Below are 23,110 nucleotides of genomic sequence, written 5' to 3' on the forward strand. Positions count from 1 at the left end.
TGTAGATAACACTCACCATGCCGAGAGACCATGGGCTCCACATAAACCTGGAGAACTCCCAGCTATGTCCAGCCACCAGGAAGAAGTCTCTGGAGCTCATAATGGACTCATCCAAAATGATGCCCATGAAGAGGTCAGTGAAGACACCAGAACACGTCTGTGCCGGCTGTGATCACCATAGGAGCTCATCTGAGGAAGATACAAGCCTCCATTCTCCACCAGTGGTCCAGGTGTCCCCAGTAGAAGGACAAGAACACGATAATTCATCCGTCTGCTGTTCGAGGACTGAAGTGGTGGTTCAGGAATCCTTTCGAGGGCAGGTCAATCCGTCCAGCCTCCCCGATTGTACCATCAACAGATGCATCCAACTGGGGCCAGGGAGCCCACCTGAAAGCTGTCGGGGTTCAGAGAGACTGGACCAGCGGAGAGAAGATGCTGAGAGCTTGATCTTCTTCAGGGTGAAGATGTGGTAGTCCCCTTGGACAACGTGGCGGTGGCACTAAAAGCCCATCCTTGTCCAGGGAATGTGCCACTGTCAGGAGATGGGCAGAGGCCAGAGTTGGACCCTACGTGCAGCACACCGGGCAGGGCACTGTGAACACAAGGGGCGACTGGCTAGGCCTCAATCCTGTGCAGCCTTCAGAGAGGTCCCTCAACCCCGAGCAGTCTTCAAGCTAGTGACCCAGAAGATGGGAAACCCTCAAATGGCCTCCAGGAACAATGCACAACTTCTGGGAAGAAGATCCCTTCCGAGTAGATGCCCTCTCTCTCATTGTTGGGAGGGGGGGGGGGGGGTCCTGTATGTATTTCCCTGATTCCACTCATATGGAGAATCCTTCAGAAAATTACAAGACACTGGTTATTGTCATTAGGCCATTTTGGCCAAGACGGGTTTGGTTCCCGCTTCTAATAGCCCTGTCAAAGGGGGAATAATGGAGACTCCCTCCCCAGACCTGGAACATCTACATCTCACGGCCCGGATGCTGACCCCCACAATACATTTTGTCATTGCTTCATAACAAACATGTCAGGTGATTGTTAATTAACCCTTGTTCTTCTGCCCAATAGGGGATGTGCTGCCTTCGGACTACAGGAAACAGGAGCAAATTTTCCGTATTAGCGTTGCCTTTTTAGGTGACATCTTACCCATTTAACTATTGAAATTTTCCTCCAAAGTCATAAACAAATGAGCAGAGAACAGTCATGAGATGAGTCGTCAAGAGATGAGTCACTTTTAGAGGCTAGAGGAGAAGCCCCACTTAAGGAACCTCCACTTATGGCCTATTTCACCTAGGACCATGCTTTTGGGTATACTCACAGTGTGATGCAGGCAATTAAAGGCATAGAGGGAAGTCAGAGGTCCAGTTCCCGCCTCTTTCTTGTCTCCCGTTCTGTACGTTACAGAACCACAAGCTGGATGCCATCTGATGAAATTCTTTTCTTTACTATTTTTCATATAAATGAAAATGCTAGAAAGGATATTCCATACCTAGAGTAGCTTAAAGAGGACCTTTCACCACCTCAAACATGTGGAGGTGGATTTCCCATTCGGTAGGGGCTGCTTTACAGATTCAGCCCCCAGTGTTGTGGAGGTATCAGTCCCTGTATCTGACCATTGATCCCTGTCAGGGAGGAGGAGCTGGGGCAAGTAGAATGCTATCAGAACACAATCTTAGCAACAGTGGGGGCTAGAAATAACATTGAAAGTGCCCCTTAATTGGTGTAGCAGCCCCTGCAGTGTGGTATGTTCATCTCCATATGTATGAGATGGTCAAAGGTCCTCTTTAAGGAGGTAAAATCTGGTCTTAGGTTTCCTTCATAAATCTGTGTGTGTGGTATATACCCTGCCGGTACATATCTAAATGTGTAGCATATCCCCTGCTGATATATATCTATGTGAGTGGTATATCCCCTGTTGGTACATATCTATGTGTGTGGTATATTCCCTGCTGGTATATATCTATGTGTGTGGTATATCCTCTGCTGGTATTTATCTATGTGTGTGGTATATTCACTGCTAGTATATATCAATGTGTGTGGTTTATTCACTGCTGGTATATATCTATGTGTGTGGTTTATTCACTGCTGGTACATTTCTATGTGTGTGGTATATTCACTGCTGGTACATTTCTATGTGTGTGGTATATTCACTGCTGGTACATTTCTATGTGTGTGGTATATTCACTGCTGGTACATTTCTATGTGTGTGGTATATTCACTGCTGGTACATTTCTATGTGTGTGGTATATTCACTGCTGGTACATTTCTATGTGTGTGGTATATTCACTGCTGGTACATTTCTATGTGTGTGGTATATTCACTGCTGGTACATTTCTATGTGTGTGGTATATTCACTGCTGGTACATTTCTATGTGTGTGGTATATTCACTGCTGGTACATTTCTATGTGTGTGGTATATTCACTGCTGGTACATTTCTATGTGTGTGGTATATTCACTGCTGGTACATTTCTATGTGTGTGGTATATTCACTGCTGGTACATTTCTATGTGTGTGGTATATTCACTGCTGGTACATTTCTATGTGTGTGGTATATTCACTGCTGGTACATTTCTATGTGTGTGGTATATTCACTGCTGGTACATTTCTATGTGTGTGGTATATCCACTGCTGGTACATTTCTATGTGTGTGGTATATCCACTGCTGGTACATTTCTATGTGTGTGGTATATCCCCTGCTGGTACATTTCTATGTGTGTGGTATATCCCCTGCTGGTATATATCTATGTGTGTGGTATATCCCCTGCTGGTATATATCTATGTGTGTGGTATATCCCCTGCTGGTATATATCTATGTGTGTGGTATATTCACTGCTGGTATATATCTATGTTAATTTATGTGAATCTGTGTATTATCAAGTAGAGCATTCAGGATGAGATACTGTTGAAGGTTTAGATAAATGGAGCCCCGAACCAAAGTTTGCCTTGGTGCCCCCTGGAGTCCTGTAAAACCACTAGGCTTATTGATGGAAAGTACAGGGCATTGTATTTGTCCCCTCCCCCATCCAGGGCACTTCTGGATTTAGCGTACACGTGCCTGGGTATGTCCCTGTACTCACAGTGCTGGGGGACAAGCTCGCAAATGATGTAGTAGATGGTGAGAGGGTAGGTGAGGAGGGCAGCTACGGGGTTGTTAAGACTCAGTCCTCGCCAGTTATAATACTCCTTCCAGGACACTATAGGGTGACACAACACACAGGTCAATAAACTTGCTCCTGATTGGTCATGTCAATAAAATGCACATCGTCTAGGAGCCACCTACCCAATGAGCTCCTGAGACGTTCTTTAGGCTGCATCCTGAGGAGGACGTCTGTGTCCTTCAGGAGAGGCTCTCCTCGTCCTCCTGAAATTTACAAGCATTGGTTAGGTAGAGCGCCTCCACTGGTCCTTGTATGGTAGTGCTGGTCTACAATATACACACCCTCCATGTTCCAGGCCTGGCAGGCGTCCTGGAGGCCTCTGGTGTGGTAATGGATGCTCTCCGCCGCCCAGTATCCGCCGGTGAGACTGCGACTGCTCAGGAAGTGCTCCTTGTCGAACGAGCGACTCGTCACATCTGAAAAGATAAGGACAATGGCGGGAGGAGGAGCAAAGTGTAAGGCGGAGCTCTGCAAGTATTGTAGTCGTAGTCAGCAGCTGTAGTCGTAGTCAGGGACCTATGAACTTCCCACCAGTGGCCACCAGAGGCCCAGTGTGAAGTTTTCGGACCACCTACTCCTCCACACCTGATGGCCACTCACCCTTGATGAAGTGGAAGGGCAGCTCGCCCAGTGCCTCCTCCTTCTGCATGAACTGCTTCATCTTCTGGCACCAGAACTCATGGCTGATGTCCCGGGGGCTTTTGGTCCAGTTCTGCACCTTACAGATGTTGGAACAGTAGAGGACGGCGTCACATCTGTCACTGCGGGAGGAGGGATGTGGTCAGTGAGGAGACCCCCCAGTGAAATATGGGGGGAGGGGATGTAGGGAGTGGGCCGGAGGGCAGAGGGTTAATACGGCTGCATGTTGTATACTGTGCTGTTCTGGGGGCTGGGACTCGGGCCAGAACCCTCTACCTCCTGATCCGGGATGATTTGCAGATGTCTTCAGTATGTAATAATGCGGCCTCCCGGGGTCTGTGTGTGGGGGATGCATGGTACACACATATACATACACTATATATCACCCCCGGGGCTGTATACACACATATACATACACCATATATCACCCCCGGGGCTGTATACACACATATACATACACCATATATCACCCCCGGGGCTGTATACACACATATACATACATCATATATCACCCCCGGGGCTGTATACACACATATACATACACCATATATCACCCCCCCGGGCTGTATACACACATATACATACACCATATATCACCCCCGGGGCTGTATACACACATATACATACACCATATATCACCCCCGGGGCTGTACACACACATATACATACACCATATATCACCCCCGGGGCTGTATACACACATATACATACACCATATATCACCCCCGGGGCTGTATACACACATATACATACACCATATATCACCCCCGGGGCTGTATACACACATATACATACACCATATATCACCCCGGGGCTGTATACACACATATACATACACCATATATCACCCCCCGGGCTGTATACACACATATACATACACCATATATCACCCCCGGGGCTGTATACACACATATACATACACCATATATCACCCCCGGGGCTGTATACACACATATACATACACCATATATCACCCCCGGGGCTGTATACACACATATACATACACCATATATCACCCCCGGGGCTGTATACACACATATACATACACCATATATCACCCCGGGGCTGTATACACACATATACATACACCATATATCACCCCCCGGGCTGTATACACACATATACATACACCATATATCACCCCCGGGGCTGTATACACACATATACATACACCATATATCACCCCCGGGCTGTATACACACATATACATACACCATATATCACCCCGGGGCTGTATACACACATATACATACACCATATATCACCCCCCGGGCTGTATACACACATATACATACACCATATATCACCCCCGGGGCTGTATACACACATATACATACACCATATATCACCCCCGGGCTGTATACACACATATACATACACCATATATCACCCCGGGGCTGTATACACACATATACATACACCACATATCACCCCCGGACTGTATACACACATATACATACACCATATATCACCCCCCGGGCTGTATACACACATATACATACACCATATATCACCCCCGGGGCTGTATACACACATATACATACACCATATATCACCCCCGGGCTGTATACACACATATACATACACCATATATCACCCCCGGACTGTATACACACATATACATACACCATATATCACTCCCGGGCTGTATACACACATATACATACACCATATATCACCCCGGGGCTGTATACACACATATACATACACCATATATCACCCCCCGGGCTGTATACACACATATACATACACCATATATCACCCCGGGGCTGTATACACACATATACATACACCATATATCACCCCCCGGGCTGTATACACACATATACATACACCATATATCACCCCCGGGGCTGTATACACACATATACATACACCATATATCACCCCCGGGCTGTATACACACATATACATACACCACATATCACCCCCGGACTGTATACACACATATACATACACCATATATCACCCCCGGGGCTGTATACACACATATACATACACCATATATCACCCCCGGGGCTGTATACACACATATACATACACCATATATCACCCCCCGGGCTGTATACACACATATACATACACCATATATCACCCCCGGGGCTGTATACACACATATACATACACCATATATCACCCCCGGGCTGTATACACACATATACATACACCATATATCACCCCCGGACTGTATACACACATATACATACACCATATATCACCCCCGGGGCTGTATACACACATATACATACACTATATATCACCCCCCGGGCTGTATACACACATATACATACACCATATATCACCCCCGGGGCTGTATACACACATATACATACACCATATATCACCCCCGGGGCTGTATACACACATATACATACACCATATATCACCCCCGGGGCTGTATACACACATATACATACACCATATATCACCCCCGGGGCTGTATACACACATATACATACACCATATATCACCCCCGGGGCTGTATACACACATATACATACACCATATATCACCCCCGGGGCTGTATACACACATATACATACACCATATATCACCCCCGGGGCTGTATACACACATATACATACACCATATATCACCCCCCGGGCTGTATACACACATATACATACACCATATATCACCCCCGGGGCTGTATACACACATATACATACACCATATATCACCCCCGGGGCTGTATACATACATATACATACACCATATATCACCCCCGGGGCTGTATACATACATATACATACACCATATATCACCCCCGGGCTGTATACACACATATACATACACCATATATCACCCCCGGGGCTGTATACACACATATACATACACCATATATCACCCCCGGGGCTGTATACACACATATACATACACCATATATCACCCCCGGGGCTGTATACACACATATACATACACCATATATCACCCCCGGGGCTGTATACACACATATACATACACCATATATCACCCCCCGGGCTGTATACACACATATACATACACCATATATCACCCCCGGGCTGTATACACACATATACATACACCATATATCACCCCGGGGCTGTATACACACATATACATACACCATATATCACCCCGGGGCTGTATACACACATATACATACACCATATATCACCCCGGGGCTGTATACACACATATACATACACCATATATACCCCCCGGGCTGTATACACACATATACCATATATCACCCCGGGCTGTATACACACATATACATACACCATATATCACCCCCGGGCTGTATACACACATATACATACACCATATATCACCCCCGGGCTGTATACACACATATACATACACCATATATCACCCCCGGGGCTGTATACACACATATACATACACCATATATCACCCCCGGGCTGTATACACACATATACATACACCATATATCACCCCGGGGCTGTATACACACATATACATACACCATATATCACCCCGGGGCTGTATACACACATATACATACACCATATATCACCCCGGGGCTGTATACACACATATACATACACCATATATCACCCCCGGGCTGTATACACACATATACATACACCATATATCACCCCGGGGCTGTATACACACATATACATACACCATATATCACCCCGGGGCTGTATACACACATATACATACACCATATATCACTCCCGGGCTGTATACACACATATACATACACCATATATCACCCGGGGGCTGTATACACACATATACATACACCATATATCACCCCCGGGGCTGTATACACACATATACATACACCATATATACCCCCCGGGCTGTATACACACATATACATATACCATATATCACCCCCGGGCTGTATACACACATATACATACACCATATATCACCCCGGGGCTGTATACACACATATACATACACCATATATCACCCCGGGGCTGTATACACACATATACATACACCATATATCACCCCCGGGCTGTATACACACATATACATACACCATATATCACCCCCGGGGCTGTATACACACATATACATACACCATATATCACCCACGGGCTGTATACACACATATACATACACCATATATCACCCCCGGGCTGTATACACACATATACATACACCATATATCACCCCCGGGCTGTATACACACATATACATACACCATATATCACCCGGGGGCTGTATACACACATATACATACACCATATATCACCCACGGGGCTGTATACACACATATACATACACCATATATCACCCCCGGGCTGTATACACACATATACATACACCATATATCACCCGGGGGCTGTATACACACATATACATACACCATATATCACATATGTACGTCCACCATGTGTTTATGTCTGAGGGTCTTCCATCTGTAGTAAGACTCATGGTGTGTACTAGGATTTGGCCTCTAGTTGGCGCCGTCACATGACACTGTATATAGATTTATGGTACAGCCAATAATCTGGAGGAGGAGGCGCCGTATAGTATATACAAAGTACACACCGACCAATCAGAAGCTAGAATTCATTCTGATAAGACCACCCAGGTGTTTGTGATGTAGGCCCCTCCCTCTGGATGGGGTCAGCCCTCCCCTGACCTTTCCCCTTTGGCCTCAGGCTCTTGACTCACCAAGGTGTTAGCACGACCTCAAACTTCCTTCTCCTGCACACGTGGCAGCGCTGCACCGTCTGGGCAGAGAAGACATAGTTGGCGCAGGACGCCCAGCCTCTCATCGGGGTCTTCTTCACTGCCACCCCCAACGAGGAAAGGTTCTTCACAAGAAATCTGCCGATATGTGACAGGGGGGAGGGGCATAACATGAGCTGAAGACCACCTCAAAATCAGCAGGGGGTCACAAAGTGCACGAGAAAAGAAAGTGCCCCGCTGCTCTGATCTCATGGGGAGGGAGCTCCATCACTACACGAGGGGAGATGCTCTGCTACTTACAATGACCCCCGATTATATGACCATCGGCCAGCAAGACCACCTCTATGACAGCAGAAGTTCTGGATGTATGTAGCCACAATGCCAGGAGGCTCATCACATGTGATCTTAGGCAATGGATTTACCTTACTCTATGATCTGTCTGAATTTGTTGACCATCAGCCAGTGTTACCACCTCTATGACAGCAGAAGTTCTGGCACTGGAACATCGGGTTTGTGTAAGCACAGTGCCAGGAGGTGGAGACTCATCTGCTTTGATCCTAGAGGATGGATTAACCTTTATAATCTTCTAAGGAGAGGATTACTACCTGACCACTAGTCAGCGTGACCACCTCTATGACAGCAGAAGTTCTGGCACTTAGTGATCTGGAACATCGGGTTTGTGTAAGCACAGTGCCAGGAGGTGGAGAGTCGTCACATGTGATCTTAGGCAATGGATTTACCTTACTCTATGATCTGTCAGAATTTGTTGACCATCAGCCAGTGTTACCACTACTATGACAGCAGAAGTTCTGGCACTTAGTGATCTGGAACATCGGGTTTGTGTAAGCACAGTGCCAGGAGGTGGAGACTCATCTGCTTTGATCCTAGAGGATGGATTAACCTTTATGATCTTCTAAGGAGAGGATTACTACCTGACCACTAGTCAGCATGACCACCTCTATGACAGCAGAAGTTCTGGCACTTAGTGATCTGGAACATCGGGTTTGTGTAAGCACAGTGCCAGGAGGTGGAGACTCATCTGCTTTGATCCTAGAGGATGGATTAACCTTTATGATCTTCTAAGGAGAGGATTACTACCTGACCACTAGTCAGCGTGACCACCTCTATAACAGCAGAAGTTCTGGCTTTTGCAGGTTTTGAGCATCAGATGTTTGTAACCACAATACCAGGAGTAAGGACAGTCAGCAAATGTGATCTTCGAGGATTCATTTACCTTACTTTAGGGAGCAGATTATTCATTGACCATCAGCCAGTGTGACCACCTCTACGGGCATCGAGTGTGGGTAACCACAATGCCAGGAGGAGCAGGGATCATCAGTGATCTTAGATAGGCCATTGTCTCCACCATCAACAATCCATCTTCCTTTTGATGCATCAGTTAGTAAGTAACATGTTTAGGTCCATGACCACGTATGATGAGTGTGGACCCTTCTATCTACAGCTGTAGCGGTGGTCCCTACTTGGGGTAATGAGGGGGGGCACTTACTTTTCTCACGACGCTGTGACACCTGTGTGGTTCCCCTCCTTACCTGTGTACAGGTGGGTCTCCGATGGCCACTCTCAGGGGTCTCCGGGATTGGCCGTTGTCCATGGGTAGCGCCATGCACTGGCACAGCAGGTGATACGCCCGCAGCTTGCACGTGTACTGGACGCGATTACTGCTGCACTCTGTGTCCATCAGGAAGTCGATGCCCAGCACAGCGCCCGTCTCCTCCACCACTATCAGCAGGTACTTGATATGGCGCACGTCATCTAAGAAAACCAGGGGAGAAGTGACCAGGGGGCACCAACTGTTATTACACCAGGGGGCACCAACTGCTATTACACCAGGGGGGCACCAACTGTTATTACACCAGGGGGCACCCACAGTTATTACACCAGGGGGGCACCAACTGTTATTACACCAGGGGGCACCAACAGTTATTACACCAGGGGGCACCCACAGTTATTACACCAGGGGGCACCAACTGTTATTACACCAGGGGGCACCAACAGTTATTACACCAGGGGGCACCAACTGCTATTACACCAGGGGGAACCAACTGTTATTACACCAGGGGGAACCAACTGTTATTACACCAGGGGGAACCAACTGTTATTACACCAGGGGGCACCAACTGCTATTACACCAGGGGGCACCAACAGTTATTACACCAGGGGGCACCAACTGCTATTACACCAGGGGGCACCAACTGCTATTACACCAGGGGGCACCAACTATTATTACACCAGGGGGCACCCACAGTTATTACACCAGGGGGGCACCAACTGTTATTACACCAGGGGGCACCAACAGTTATTACACCAGGGGGCACCCACAGTTATTACACCAGGGGGCACCAACTGTTATTACACCAGGGGGCACCAACAGTTATTACACCAGGGGGCACCAACAGTCATTACACCAGGGGGAACCAACTGTTATTACACCAGGGGGCACCAACTATTATTACACCAGGGGGCACCAACTGCTATTACACCAGGGGGGCACCAACTGTTATTACACCAGGGGGCACCAACTGCTATTACACCAGGGGGCACCAACTATTATTACACCAGGGGGCACCAACTGCTATTACACCAGGGGGCACCAACTGTTATTACACCAGGGGGCACCAACTGTTATTACACCAGGGGGCACCAACTGCTATTACACCAGGGGGAACCAACTGTTATTACACCAGGGGGCACCAACTGCTATTACACCAGGGGGAACCAACTGCTATTACACCAGGGGGAACCAACTGTTATTACACCAGGGGGGCACCCACAGTTATTACACCAGGGGAAACCCACAGTTATTACACCAGGGGGCACCAACTGTTATTACACCAGGGGGCACCAACTGCCATTACACCAGGGGGCACCAACTCTTATTACACCAGGGGGCACCAACTGTTATTACACCAGGGGGCACCAACTGCCATTACACCAGGGGGCACCAACTCTTATTACACCAGGGGGCACCAACTGTTATTACACCAGGGGGCACCAACAGTTATTACACCAGGGGGCACCAACTGTTATTACACCAGGGGGCACCAACAGTTATTACACCAGGGGGCACCAACTGTTATTACACCAGGGGGCACCAACTCTTATTACACCAGGGGGCACCAACTGTTATTACACCAGGGGGCACCAACAGTTATTACACCAGGGGGCACCAACTGTTATTACACCAGGGGGCACCAACAGTTATTACACCAGGGGGCACCAACTGCTATTACACCAGGGGGCACCAACTGCCATTACACCAGGGGGCACCAACTGTTATTACACCAGGGGGCACCAACAGTCATTACACCAGGGGGCACCAACAGTTATTACACCAGGGGGCACCAACTGTTATTACACCAGGGGGCACCAACTGCTATTACACCAGGGGGAACCAACAGTTATTACACCAGGGGGCACCAACAGTTATTACACCAGGGGAACCCACAGTTATTACACCAGGGGGCACCAACTGTTATTACACCAGGGGGCACCGACAGTTATTACACCAGGGGGCACCAACTGCTATTACACCAGGGGGCACCAACAGTTATTACACCAGGGGGAACCCACAGTTATTACACCAGGGGGCACCAACTGCCATTACACCAGGGGGCACCCACAGTTATTACACCAGGGGGCACCAACTGTTATTACACCAGGGGGCACCAACTGCCATTACACCAGGGGGCAACAACTGTTATTACACCAGGGGGCACCAACTGTTATTACACCAGGGGGCACCAACTGCTATTACACCAGGGGGAACCAACTGCTATTACACCAGGGGGAACCAACTGTTATTACACCAGGGGGGCACCCACAGTTATTACACCAGGGGAAACCCACAGTTATTACACCAGGGGGCACCAACTGTTATTACACCAGGGGGCACCAACTGCCATTACACCAGGGGGCACCAACTCTTATTACACCAGGGGGCACCAACTGTTATTACACCAGGGGGCACCAACAGTTATTACACCAGGGGGCACCAACTGTTATTACACCAGGGGGCACCAACAGTTATTACACCAGGGGGCACCAACTGTTATTACACCAGGGGGCACCAACTCTTATTACACCAGGGGGCACCAACTGTTATTACACCAGGGGGCACCAACAGTTATTACACCAGGGGGCACCAACAGTCATTACACCAGGGGGAACCAACTGTTATTACACCAGGGGGCACCAACTATTATTACACCAGGGGGCACCAACTGCTATTACACCAGGGGGGCACCAACTGTTATTACACCAGGGGGCACCAACTGCTATTACACCAGGGGGCACCAACTATTATTACACCAGGGGGCACCAACTGCTATTACACCAGGGGGCACCAACTGTTATTACACCAGGGGGCACCAACTGTTATTACACCAGGGGGCACCAACTGCTATTACACCAGGGGGAACCAACTGTTATTACACCAGGGGGCACCAACTGCTATTACACCAGGGGGAACCAACTGCTATTACACCAGGGGGAACCAACTGTTATTACACCAGGGGGGCACCCACAGTTATTACACCAGGGGAAACCCACAGTTATTACACCAGGGGGCACCAACTGTTATTACACCAGGGGGCACCAACTGCCATTACACCAGGGGGCACCAACTCTTATTACACCAGGGGGCACCAACTGTTATTACACCAGGGGGCACCAACAGTTATTACACCAGGGGGCACCAACTGTTATTACACCAGGGGGCACCAACAGTTATTACACCAGGGGGCACCAACTGTTATTACACCAGGGGGCACCAACTCTTATTACACCAGGGGGCACCAACTGTTATTACACCAGGGGGCACCAACAGTTATTACACCAGGGGGCACCAACTGTTATTACACCAGGGGGCACCAACAGTTATTACACCAGGGGGCACCAACTGCTATTACACCAGGGGGCACCAACTGCCATTACACCAGGGGGCACCAACTGTTATTACACCAGGGGGCACCAACAGTCATTACACCAGGGGGCACCAACAGTTATTACACCAGGGGGCACCAACTGTTATTACACCAGGGGGCACCAACTGCTATTACACCAGGGGGAACCAACAGTTATTACACCAGGGGGCACCAACAGTTATTACACCAGGGGAACCCACAGTTATTACACCAGGGGGCACCAACTGTTATTACACCAGGGGGCACCGACAGTTATTACACCAGGGGGCACCAACTGCTATTACACCAGGGGGCACCAACAGTTATTACACCAGGGGGAACCCACAGTTATTACACCAGGGGGCACCAACTGCCATTACACCAGGGGGCACCCACAGTTATTACACCAGGGGGCACCAACTGTTATTACACCAGGGGGCACCAACTGCCATTACACCAGGGGGCAACAACTGTTATTACACCAGGGGGCACCAACTGTTATTACACCAGGGGGCACCAACAGTTATTACACCAGGGGGCACCAACTGCCATTACACCAGGGGGCAACAACTGTTATTACACCAGGGGGCAACAACTGTTATTACACCAGGGGGCACCAACAGTTATTACACCAGGGGGCACCAACTGTTATTACACCAGGGGGCACCAACTGTTATTACACCAGGGGGAACCAACAGTTATTACACCAGGGGGCACCAACTGTTATTACACCAGGGGGGAACCAACAGTTATTACACCAGGGGGTACCAACTGTTATTACACCAGGGGGCACCCACAGTTATTACACCAGGGGGCACCAACAGTTATTACACCAGGGGGCACCAACTGCTATTACACCAGGGGCACCAACTGTTATTACCCCAGGGGGCACCAACTATTATTACCCCAGGGGGCACCCACAGTTATTACACCAGGGGGCACCCACAGTTATTACACCAGGGGGCACCAACTGCTATTACACCAGGGGGCACCAACTGTAATTACACCAGGGGGCACCAACTATTATTACCCCAGGGGGCACCAACTGCCATAACACCAGGGGGCACCAACTGTTATTACACCAGGGGGCACCAACTGTAATTACACCAGGGGGCACCAACTATTATTACCCCAGGGGGCACCAACTGCCATAACACCAGGGGGCACCAACTGTTATTACACCAGGGGGCACCAACTGTAATTACACCAGGGGGGAACCAACAGTTATTACACCAGGGGGCACCAACAGTTATTACACCAGGGGGCACCAACAGTTATTACACCAGGGAGGAACCAACAGTTATTACACCAGGGGGCACCAACTGTTATTACACCAGGGGGCACCAACTGTAATTACACCAGGGGGCACCAACTGTTATTACAACAGGGGGCACCCACAGTTATTACACCAGGGGGCACCAACTGTTATTACACCAGGGGGGAACCAACTGTTATTACACAAGGGGAGAACCAACAGTTGTTACACCAAGGGGAAACCAACAGTTATTACCCCAGGGGGCACCAACTGTTATTACACCAGGGGGGAACCAACAGTTATTACACCAGGGGGCACCAACAGTTATTACACCAGGGGGCACCAACAGTTATTACACCAGGGGGGAACCCACAGTTATTACACCAGGGGGCACCAACTGCTATTACACCAGGGGGAACCAACAGTTATTACACCAGGGGGCACCAACTATTATTACACCAGGGGAGAACGAACAGTTATTACACCAGGGGGCACCCACAGTTATTACACCAGGGGGAACCCACAGTTATTACACCAGGGGGCACCAACTGTTATTACACCAGGGGGCACCAACTGCTATTACACCAGGGGGCACCAACTGTTATTACACCAGGGGGCACCCACAGTTATTACACCAGGGGGCACCAACTGCTATTACACCAGGGGGCACCAACTGTTATTACACCAGGGGGAACCCACAGTTATTACACCAGGGGGCACCCACAGTTATTACACCAGGGGGCACCAACTGTTATTACACCAGGGGGCACCCACAGTTATTACACCAGGGGGCACCAACTGTTATTACACCAGGGGGCACCAACAGTTATTACACCAGGGGGCACCAACTGTTATTACACCAGGGGGGAACCAACAGTTATTACACCAGGGGGCACCAACTGCTATTACACCAGGGGGCACCAACAGTTATTACACCAGGGGGCACCAACTGTTATTACACCAGGGGGGAACCAACAGTTATTACACCAGGGGGCACCAACTGCTATTACACTAGGGGGCACCAACAGTTATTACACCAGGGGGCACCAACTGCTATTACACCAGGGGAACCAACAGTTATTACACCAGGGGGCACCAACTGCTATTACACCAGGGGAACCAACAGTTATTACACCAGGGGGCACCAACTGTTATTACACCAGGGGGCACCAACTGTTATTACACCAGGGGGCACCAACTGTTATTACACCAGGGGGGCACCAACTGTTATTACACCAGGGGGCACCCACAGTTATTACACCAGGGGGCACCAACTGTTATTACACCAGGGGGCACCAACTGTTATTACACCAGGGGGCACCAACTGTTATTACACCAGGGGGAACCAACAGTTATTACACCAGGGGGCACCAACTATTATTACACCAGGGGGGAACCAACTGTTATTACACCAGGGGGCACCAACTATTATTACACCGGGGGGCACCAACAGTTATTACACCGGGGGGCACCAACAGTTATTACACCAGGGGGCACCCACACCCTTGGATTGTACAAAGATAATCAATCTCATCATTATCTGCACCTACCTGCTCTGACCACACCTACCTGCACTGCTATCACCTACCTGCACTGCCATCACCTACCTGCACTGCCATCACCTACCTGCACTGCCATCACCTACCTGCACTGGTATCTCCTGCATGCACTGGCATCGTCCTCCACCTGCTCATTGTGTAACCTCAGTCTTACTTCCTGTCCCATCCCCCCAGGGACTCAGCTACAACAAGCTACCTTTGGGCACTGGCCTCACCTACCTGCATGGGCATCACCCACCTCCACTGACCTTACCTACCTGCATGGGCATCACCCACCTCCACTGACCTCACCTACCTGCATGGGCATCACCCACCTCCACTGACCTCACCTACCTGCATGGGCATCACCCACCTCCACTGACCTCACCTACCTGCGTGGTCATCACCCACCTCCACTGACCTCACCTACCTGCACTGGCATCACTCACCTGCTCTGGCATCACCCACCTGCTCTGGCGTCACCCACCTGCACTGGCATCACCCACCTGCTCTGGCATCACCCACCTGCACTGGCATCACCCACCTGCTCTGTTATCACTCACCTGCTCTGGCATCACCCACCTGCTCTGGCATCTCCGGCGCCGGTCTCCCTGTTGGTGAGGCTGAGGTAGGTCTCCAGGTCTTGGTAGTGCAGGGCGTCGTCCATGTAGAAGCTGCCCCTGACCTGCTGCTGGGGGAGACGCGGGCGGAAGGCAATGCTGTCATTGTGCAGGACATGGAGGAACCAGCAGGAGGCGTCATGGGGCAGGGACCTGATCTTCTGCTCCTGCTGGGGGTGGCTGGCCGGGCGCTCCAGTCTGCCCTCATAGTCCTTCATGTATCGCCGGTGCCAGCAGAACAGCAGCTCAGAATACTCCAGAACCGGGTCACGGTATCCAGAGACAAACTCCATCACTGGACAAGATCAGAGAGATGACCCCTGTTATAGATGACCCCAAGTGAGATGACCACATCACTGCTGACCCCATCATATCTGACCCCGACCATAGCTGACCTCATCCATAGCTGACCCCAGCCCAAACCATAGATGACTCAAACCAAAGATGACCCCAAGCATAGATGACCACATCACTGCTGACCCCAACCACAGCTGACCCCAACCATGGCTGACCCCATCACATCTGACCCCATTATAGCTCCATCATAGCCAACCTCAACCACAGCAGACCCTAACAGAGGTGACCAAATCATACCTGACCCCATCATAGCTGACCCACAACCATAGCTGACCCCTTCATAGCTGACCCCGACCACAGCTGACCTCATCCATAGCTGACCCCAGCCCAAACCATAGATGACTCAAACCATAGATGACCCCGACCATAGCTGACCTCATCCATAGCTGACCCCAACCCCAGCTGACGCCATCATAGCTGACCCTCAACAATAACTGACCGCATCATAGCTGACTCCAACCATAGATGACCCCATCATAGCTGACCCTGACCATAGCTGACCTCATCCATAGCTGACCCACAACCATAGCTGACCCCATCATAGCTGACCCACAACCATAGCTGACCCCATCATATCTGAACCTGACCATAGCTGACCTCATCATAGCTGACCCACAACCATAGCTGACCCCATCATAGCTGACCCTGACCATAGCTGACCTCATCCATAGCTGACCCACAACCATAGCTGACCCCATCATAGCTGACCCACAACCATACCTGACCCCATCATAGCTGACCCACAACCATAGCTGACCCCATCATATCTGAACCTGACCATAGCTGACCTCATCATAGCTGACCCACAACCATAGCTGACCCCATCATAGCTGACCCTGACCATAGCTGACCCCATCATAGCTGACCCACAACCATAGCTGACCTCATCCATAGCTGACCCCAGCCCAAACCATAGATGACTCAAACCATAGATGACCCCAAGCATAGATGACCACATCACTGCTGACCCCATCATAGCTGACCCCAACCATGGCTGACCCCATCACATCTGACCCTCAACAATAACTGACCGCATCATAGCTGACCTCATCATAGCTGACCCACAACCATAGCTGACCCCATCATAGCTGACCCCAACCACAGCTGACCCCAACCATGGCTGACCCCATCACATCTGACCCCATTATAGCTCCATCATAGCCAACCTCAACCACAGCAGACCCTAACAGAGGTGACCAAATCATACCTGACCCCATCATAGCTGACCCACAACCATAGCTGACCCCTTCATAGCTGACCCCGACCACAGCTGACCTCATCCATAGCTGACCCCAGCCCAAACCATAGATGACTCAAACCATAGATGACCCCGACCATAGCTGACCTCATCCATAGCTGACCCCAACCCCAGCTGACGCCATCATAGCTGACCCTCAACAATAACTGACCGCATCATAGCTGACTCCAACCATAGATGACCCCATCATAGCTGAACCCATCATAGCTGACCCCAACCACAGCTGACCCCAACCATGGCTGACCCCATCACATCTGACCCCATTATAGCTCCATCATAGCCAACCTCAACCACAGCAGACCCTAACAGAGGTGACCAAATCATACCTGACCCCATCATAGCTGACCCACAACCATAGCTGACCCCTTCATAGCTGACCCCGACCACAGCTGACCTCATCCATAGCTGACCCCAGCCCAAACCATAGATGACTCAAACCATAGATGACCCCAAGCATATCTGACCCCGACCATAGCTGACCTCATCCATAGCTGACCCCAACCCCAGCTGACGCCATCATAGCTGACCCTCAACAATAACTGACCGCATCATAGCTGACTCCAACCATAGATGACCCCATCATAGCTGACCCTGACCATAGCTGACCTCATCCATAGCTGACCCACAACCATAGCTGACCCCATCATAGCTGACCCACAACCATAGCTGACCCCATCATAGCTGACCCTGACCATAGCTGACCTCATCCATAGCTGACCCCATCATATCTGAACCTGACCATAGCTGACCTCATCATAGCTGACCCACAACCATAGCTGACCTCATCATATCTGAACCTGACCATAGCTGACCTCATCATAGCTGACTCCAACCATAGATGACCCCATCATAGCTGACCCTGACCATAGCTGACCTCATCCATAGCTGACCCACAACCATAGCTGACCCCATCATAGCTGACCCACAACCATAGCTGACCCCATCATATCTGAACCTGACCATAGCTGACCTCATCATAGCTGACCCACAACCATAGCTGACCCTGACCATAGCTGACCTCATCATAGCTGACCCACAACCATAGCTGACCTCATCCATAGCTGACCCCAGCCCAAACCATAGATGACTCAAACCATAGATGACCCCAAGCATAGATGACCACATCACTGCTGACCCCATCATAGCTGACCCCAACCATGGCTGACCCCATCACATCTGACCCTCAACAATAACTGACCGCATCATAGCTGACTCCAACCATAGATGACCCCATCATAGCTGAACCCATCATAGCTGACCCCAACCACAGCTGACCCCAACCATGGCTGACCCCATCACATCTGACCCCATTATAGCTCCATCATAGCCAACCTCAACCACAGCAGACCCTAACAGAGGTGACCAAATCATACCTGACCCCATCATAGCTGACCCACAACCATAGCTGACCCCATCATAGCTGACCCCGACCACAGCTGACCTCATCCATAGCTGACCCCAGCCCAAACCATAGATGACTCAAACCAAAGATGACCCCAAGCATAGATGACCACATCACTGCTGACCCCAACCACAGCTGACCCCAACCATGGCTGACCCCATCACATCTGACCCCATTATAGCTCCATCATAGCCAACCTCAACCACAGCAGACCCTAACAGAGGTGACCAAATCATACCTGACCCCATCATAGCTGACCCACAACCATAGCTGACCCCTTCATAGCTGACCCCGACCACAGCTGACCTCATCCATAGCTGACCCCAGCCCAAACCATAGATGACTCAAACCATAGATGACCCCGACCATAGCTGACCTCATCCATAGCTGACCCCAACCCCAGCTGACGCCATCATAGCTGACCCTCAACAATAACTGACCGCATCATAGCTGACTCCAACCATAGATGACCCCATCATAGCTGAACCCATCATAGCTGACCCCAACCACAGCTGACCCCAACCATGGCTGACCCCATCACATCTGACCCCATTATAGCTCCATCATAGCCAACCTCAACCACAGCAGACTGCATAATAGCTAACCCCAACCATAGCTGACCCTAACAGAGGTGACCAAATCATAGCTGACCCCATCATAGCTGACCCACAACCATAGCTGACCCCATCATAGCTGACCCCCCAACCATAGCTGACCCCATCATAGCTTACCCCCAACCATAGCTGACCCCATCATAGCTTACCCCCAACCATAGCTGACCCCATCATAGCTGACCCCCCAACCATAGCTGACCCCCCAACCATAGCTGACCCCATCATAGCTGACCCCCCAACCATAGCTGACCCCCCAACCATAGCTGACCCCATCATAGCTGACCCCCCAACCATAGCTGACCCCCCAACCATAGCTGACCCCATCATAGCTGACCCCATCATAGCTGACCCCATCATAGCTTACCCCCAACCATAGCTGACCCCATCATAGCTTACCCCCAACAATAACTGACCGCATCATAGCTGACTCCAACCATAGATGACCCCATCATAGCTGACCCTGACCATAGCTGACCTCATCCATAGCTGACCCACAACCATAGCTGACCCCATCATAGCTGACCCACAACCATAGCTGACCCCATCATATCTGAACCTGACCATAGCTGACCTCATCATAGCTGACCCACAACCATAGCTGACCCCATCATAGCTGACCCTGACCATAGCTGACCTCATCCATAGCTGACCCACAACCATAGCTGACCCCATCATAGCTGACCCACAACCATAGCTGACCCCATCATATCTGAACCTGACCATAGCTGACCTCATCATAGCTGACCCACAACCATAGCTGACCCCATCATAGCTGACCCTGACCATAGCTGACCCCATCATAGCTGACCCTGACCATAGCTGACCTCATCATAGCTGACCCTGACCATAGCTGACCTCATCCATAGCTGACCCCAGCCCAAACCATAGATGACTCAAACAATAGATGACCCCAAGCATAGATGACCACATCACTGCTGACCCCATCATAGCTGACCCCAACCATGGCTGACCCCATCACATCTGACCCTCAACAATAACTGACCGCATCATAGCTGACTCCAACCATAGATGACCCCATCATAGCTGAACCCATCATAGCTGACCCCAACCACAGCTGACCCCAACCATGGCTGACCCCATCACATCTGACCCCATTATAGCTCCATCATAGCCAACCTCAACCACAGCAGACTGCATAATAGCTAACCCCAACCATAGCTGACCCTAACAGAGGTGACCAAATCATACCTGACCCCATCATAGCTGACCCACAACCATAGCTGACCCCATCATAGCTGACCCACAACCATAGCTGACCCCATCATAGCTGACCCCCCAACCATACCTGACCCCATCATAGCTTACCCCCAACCATAGCTGACCCCATCATAGCTGACCCCCCAACCATAGCTGACCCCCCAACCATAGCTGACCCCATCATAGCTGACCCCCAACCATAGCTGACCCCATCATAGCTGACCCCCAACCATAGCTGACCCCATCATAGCTGACCCCCCAACCATAGCTGACCCCATCCTAGCTGACCCACAACCATAGCTGACCCCATCATAGCTGACCCCATCATAGCTGACCCCATCATAGCTGACCCACAACCATAGCTGACCCCATCATAGCTGACCCCCCAACCATAGCTGACCCCATCCTAGCTGACCCACAACCATAGCTGACCCCATCATAGCTGACCTCATCATAGCTGACCCCCCAACCATAGCTGACCCCATCATAGCTGACCCCCCAACCATAGCTGACCCCATCATAGCTGACCCACAACCATAGCTGACCCCATCATAGCTGACCCACAACCATAGCTGACCCCATCATAGCTGACCCCCCAACCATAGCTGACCCCATCATAGCTGACCCCCAACCATAGCTGACCCCATCATAGCTGACCCCCCAACCATAGCTGACCCCATCATAGCTGACCCCATCATAGCTGACCCCCCAACCATAGCTGACCCCATCATAGCTGACCCCATCATAGCTGACCCCATCCTAGCTGACCCCATCATAGCTGACCCCTGCGTCCACAACAAGATGTGTGGATCTCAATACCATAGCGATCATATGGAAGAAATGTCCAAGGAGTTAAGGACCTACTACTGGACACCAGGGACTGGGACACTAACCCACTGGGCACCAGGGACCGGGACACTGACCCACTGGACACCAGAGACCGGGACACTGACCCACTGGACACCAGGGACCGGGACACTGACCCACTGGACCCATCATAGCTGACCCCATCATAGCTGACCCCATCATAGCTTACCCCCAACCATAGCTGACCGCATCATAGCTGACCCCCCAACCATAGCTGACCCCCCAACCATAGCTGACCCCATCATAGCTGACCCACAACCATAGCTGACCCCATCATATCTGAACCTGACCATAGCTGACCTCATCATAGCTGACCCACAACCATAGCTGACCCCATCATAGCTGACCCTGACCATAGCTGACCCCATCATAGCTGACCCTGACCATAGCTGACCTCATCATAGCTGACCCTGACCATAGCTGACCTCATCCATAGCTGACCCCAGCCCAAACCATAGATGACTCAAACAATAGATGACCCCAAGCATAGATGACCACATCACTGCTGACCCCATCACATCTGACCCTCAACAATAACTGACCGCATCATAGCTGACTCCAACCATAGATGACCCCATCATAGCTGACCCCATCATAGCTGACCCCCCAACCATAGC

The 23,110-nt window shown here is 50.4% G+C and overlaps 1 protein-coding gene across 6 annotated transcripts in view; it reads right to left on the reverse strand.

The window, feature by feature from the left end:
• ZMYND15 (zinc finger MYND-type containing 15) overlaps nucleotides 1-23,110 on the reverse strand; it is a 29,860-nt gene that overhangs the window by 4,787 nt on the left and 1,963 nt on the right. For 3 of the 6 annotated variants that reach the window (XM_072150033.1, XM_072150029.1, XM_072150030.1), the window contains exons 2-8: nucleotides 16,740-17,072; nucleotides 9,993-10,215; nucleotides 8,425-8,580; nucleotides 3,760-3,920; nucleotides 3,441-3,575; nucleotides 3,282-3,362; nucleotides 3,079-3,195 (exon numbers count right to left, since the gene is read on the reverse strand). In XM_072150033.1, coding sequence (XP_072006134.1) covers nucleotides 3,079-3,195; nucleotides 3,282-3,362; nucleotides 3,441-3,575; nucleotides 3,760-3,920; nucleotides 8,425-8,580; nucleotides 9,993-10,215; nucleotides 16,740-17,072 — 1,206 coding nt within the window. The other 3 variants (XM_072150032.1, XM_072150031.1, XM_072150034.1) reach the window with 3 other exon arrangements.

Source organism: Engystomops pustulosus, chromosome 4, assembly GCF_040894005.1.
Source record: "Engystomops pustulosus chromosome 4, aEngPut4.maternal, whole genome shotgun sequence".
In the NCBI taxonomy this organism is placed as follows: domain Eukaryota; kingdom Metazoa; phylum Chordata; class Amphibia; order Anura; family Leptodactylidae; genus Engystomops; species Engystomops pustulosus.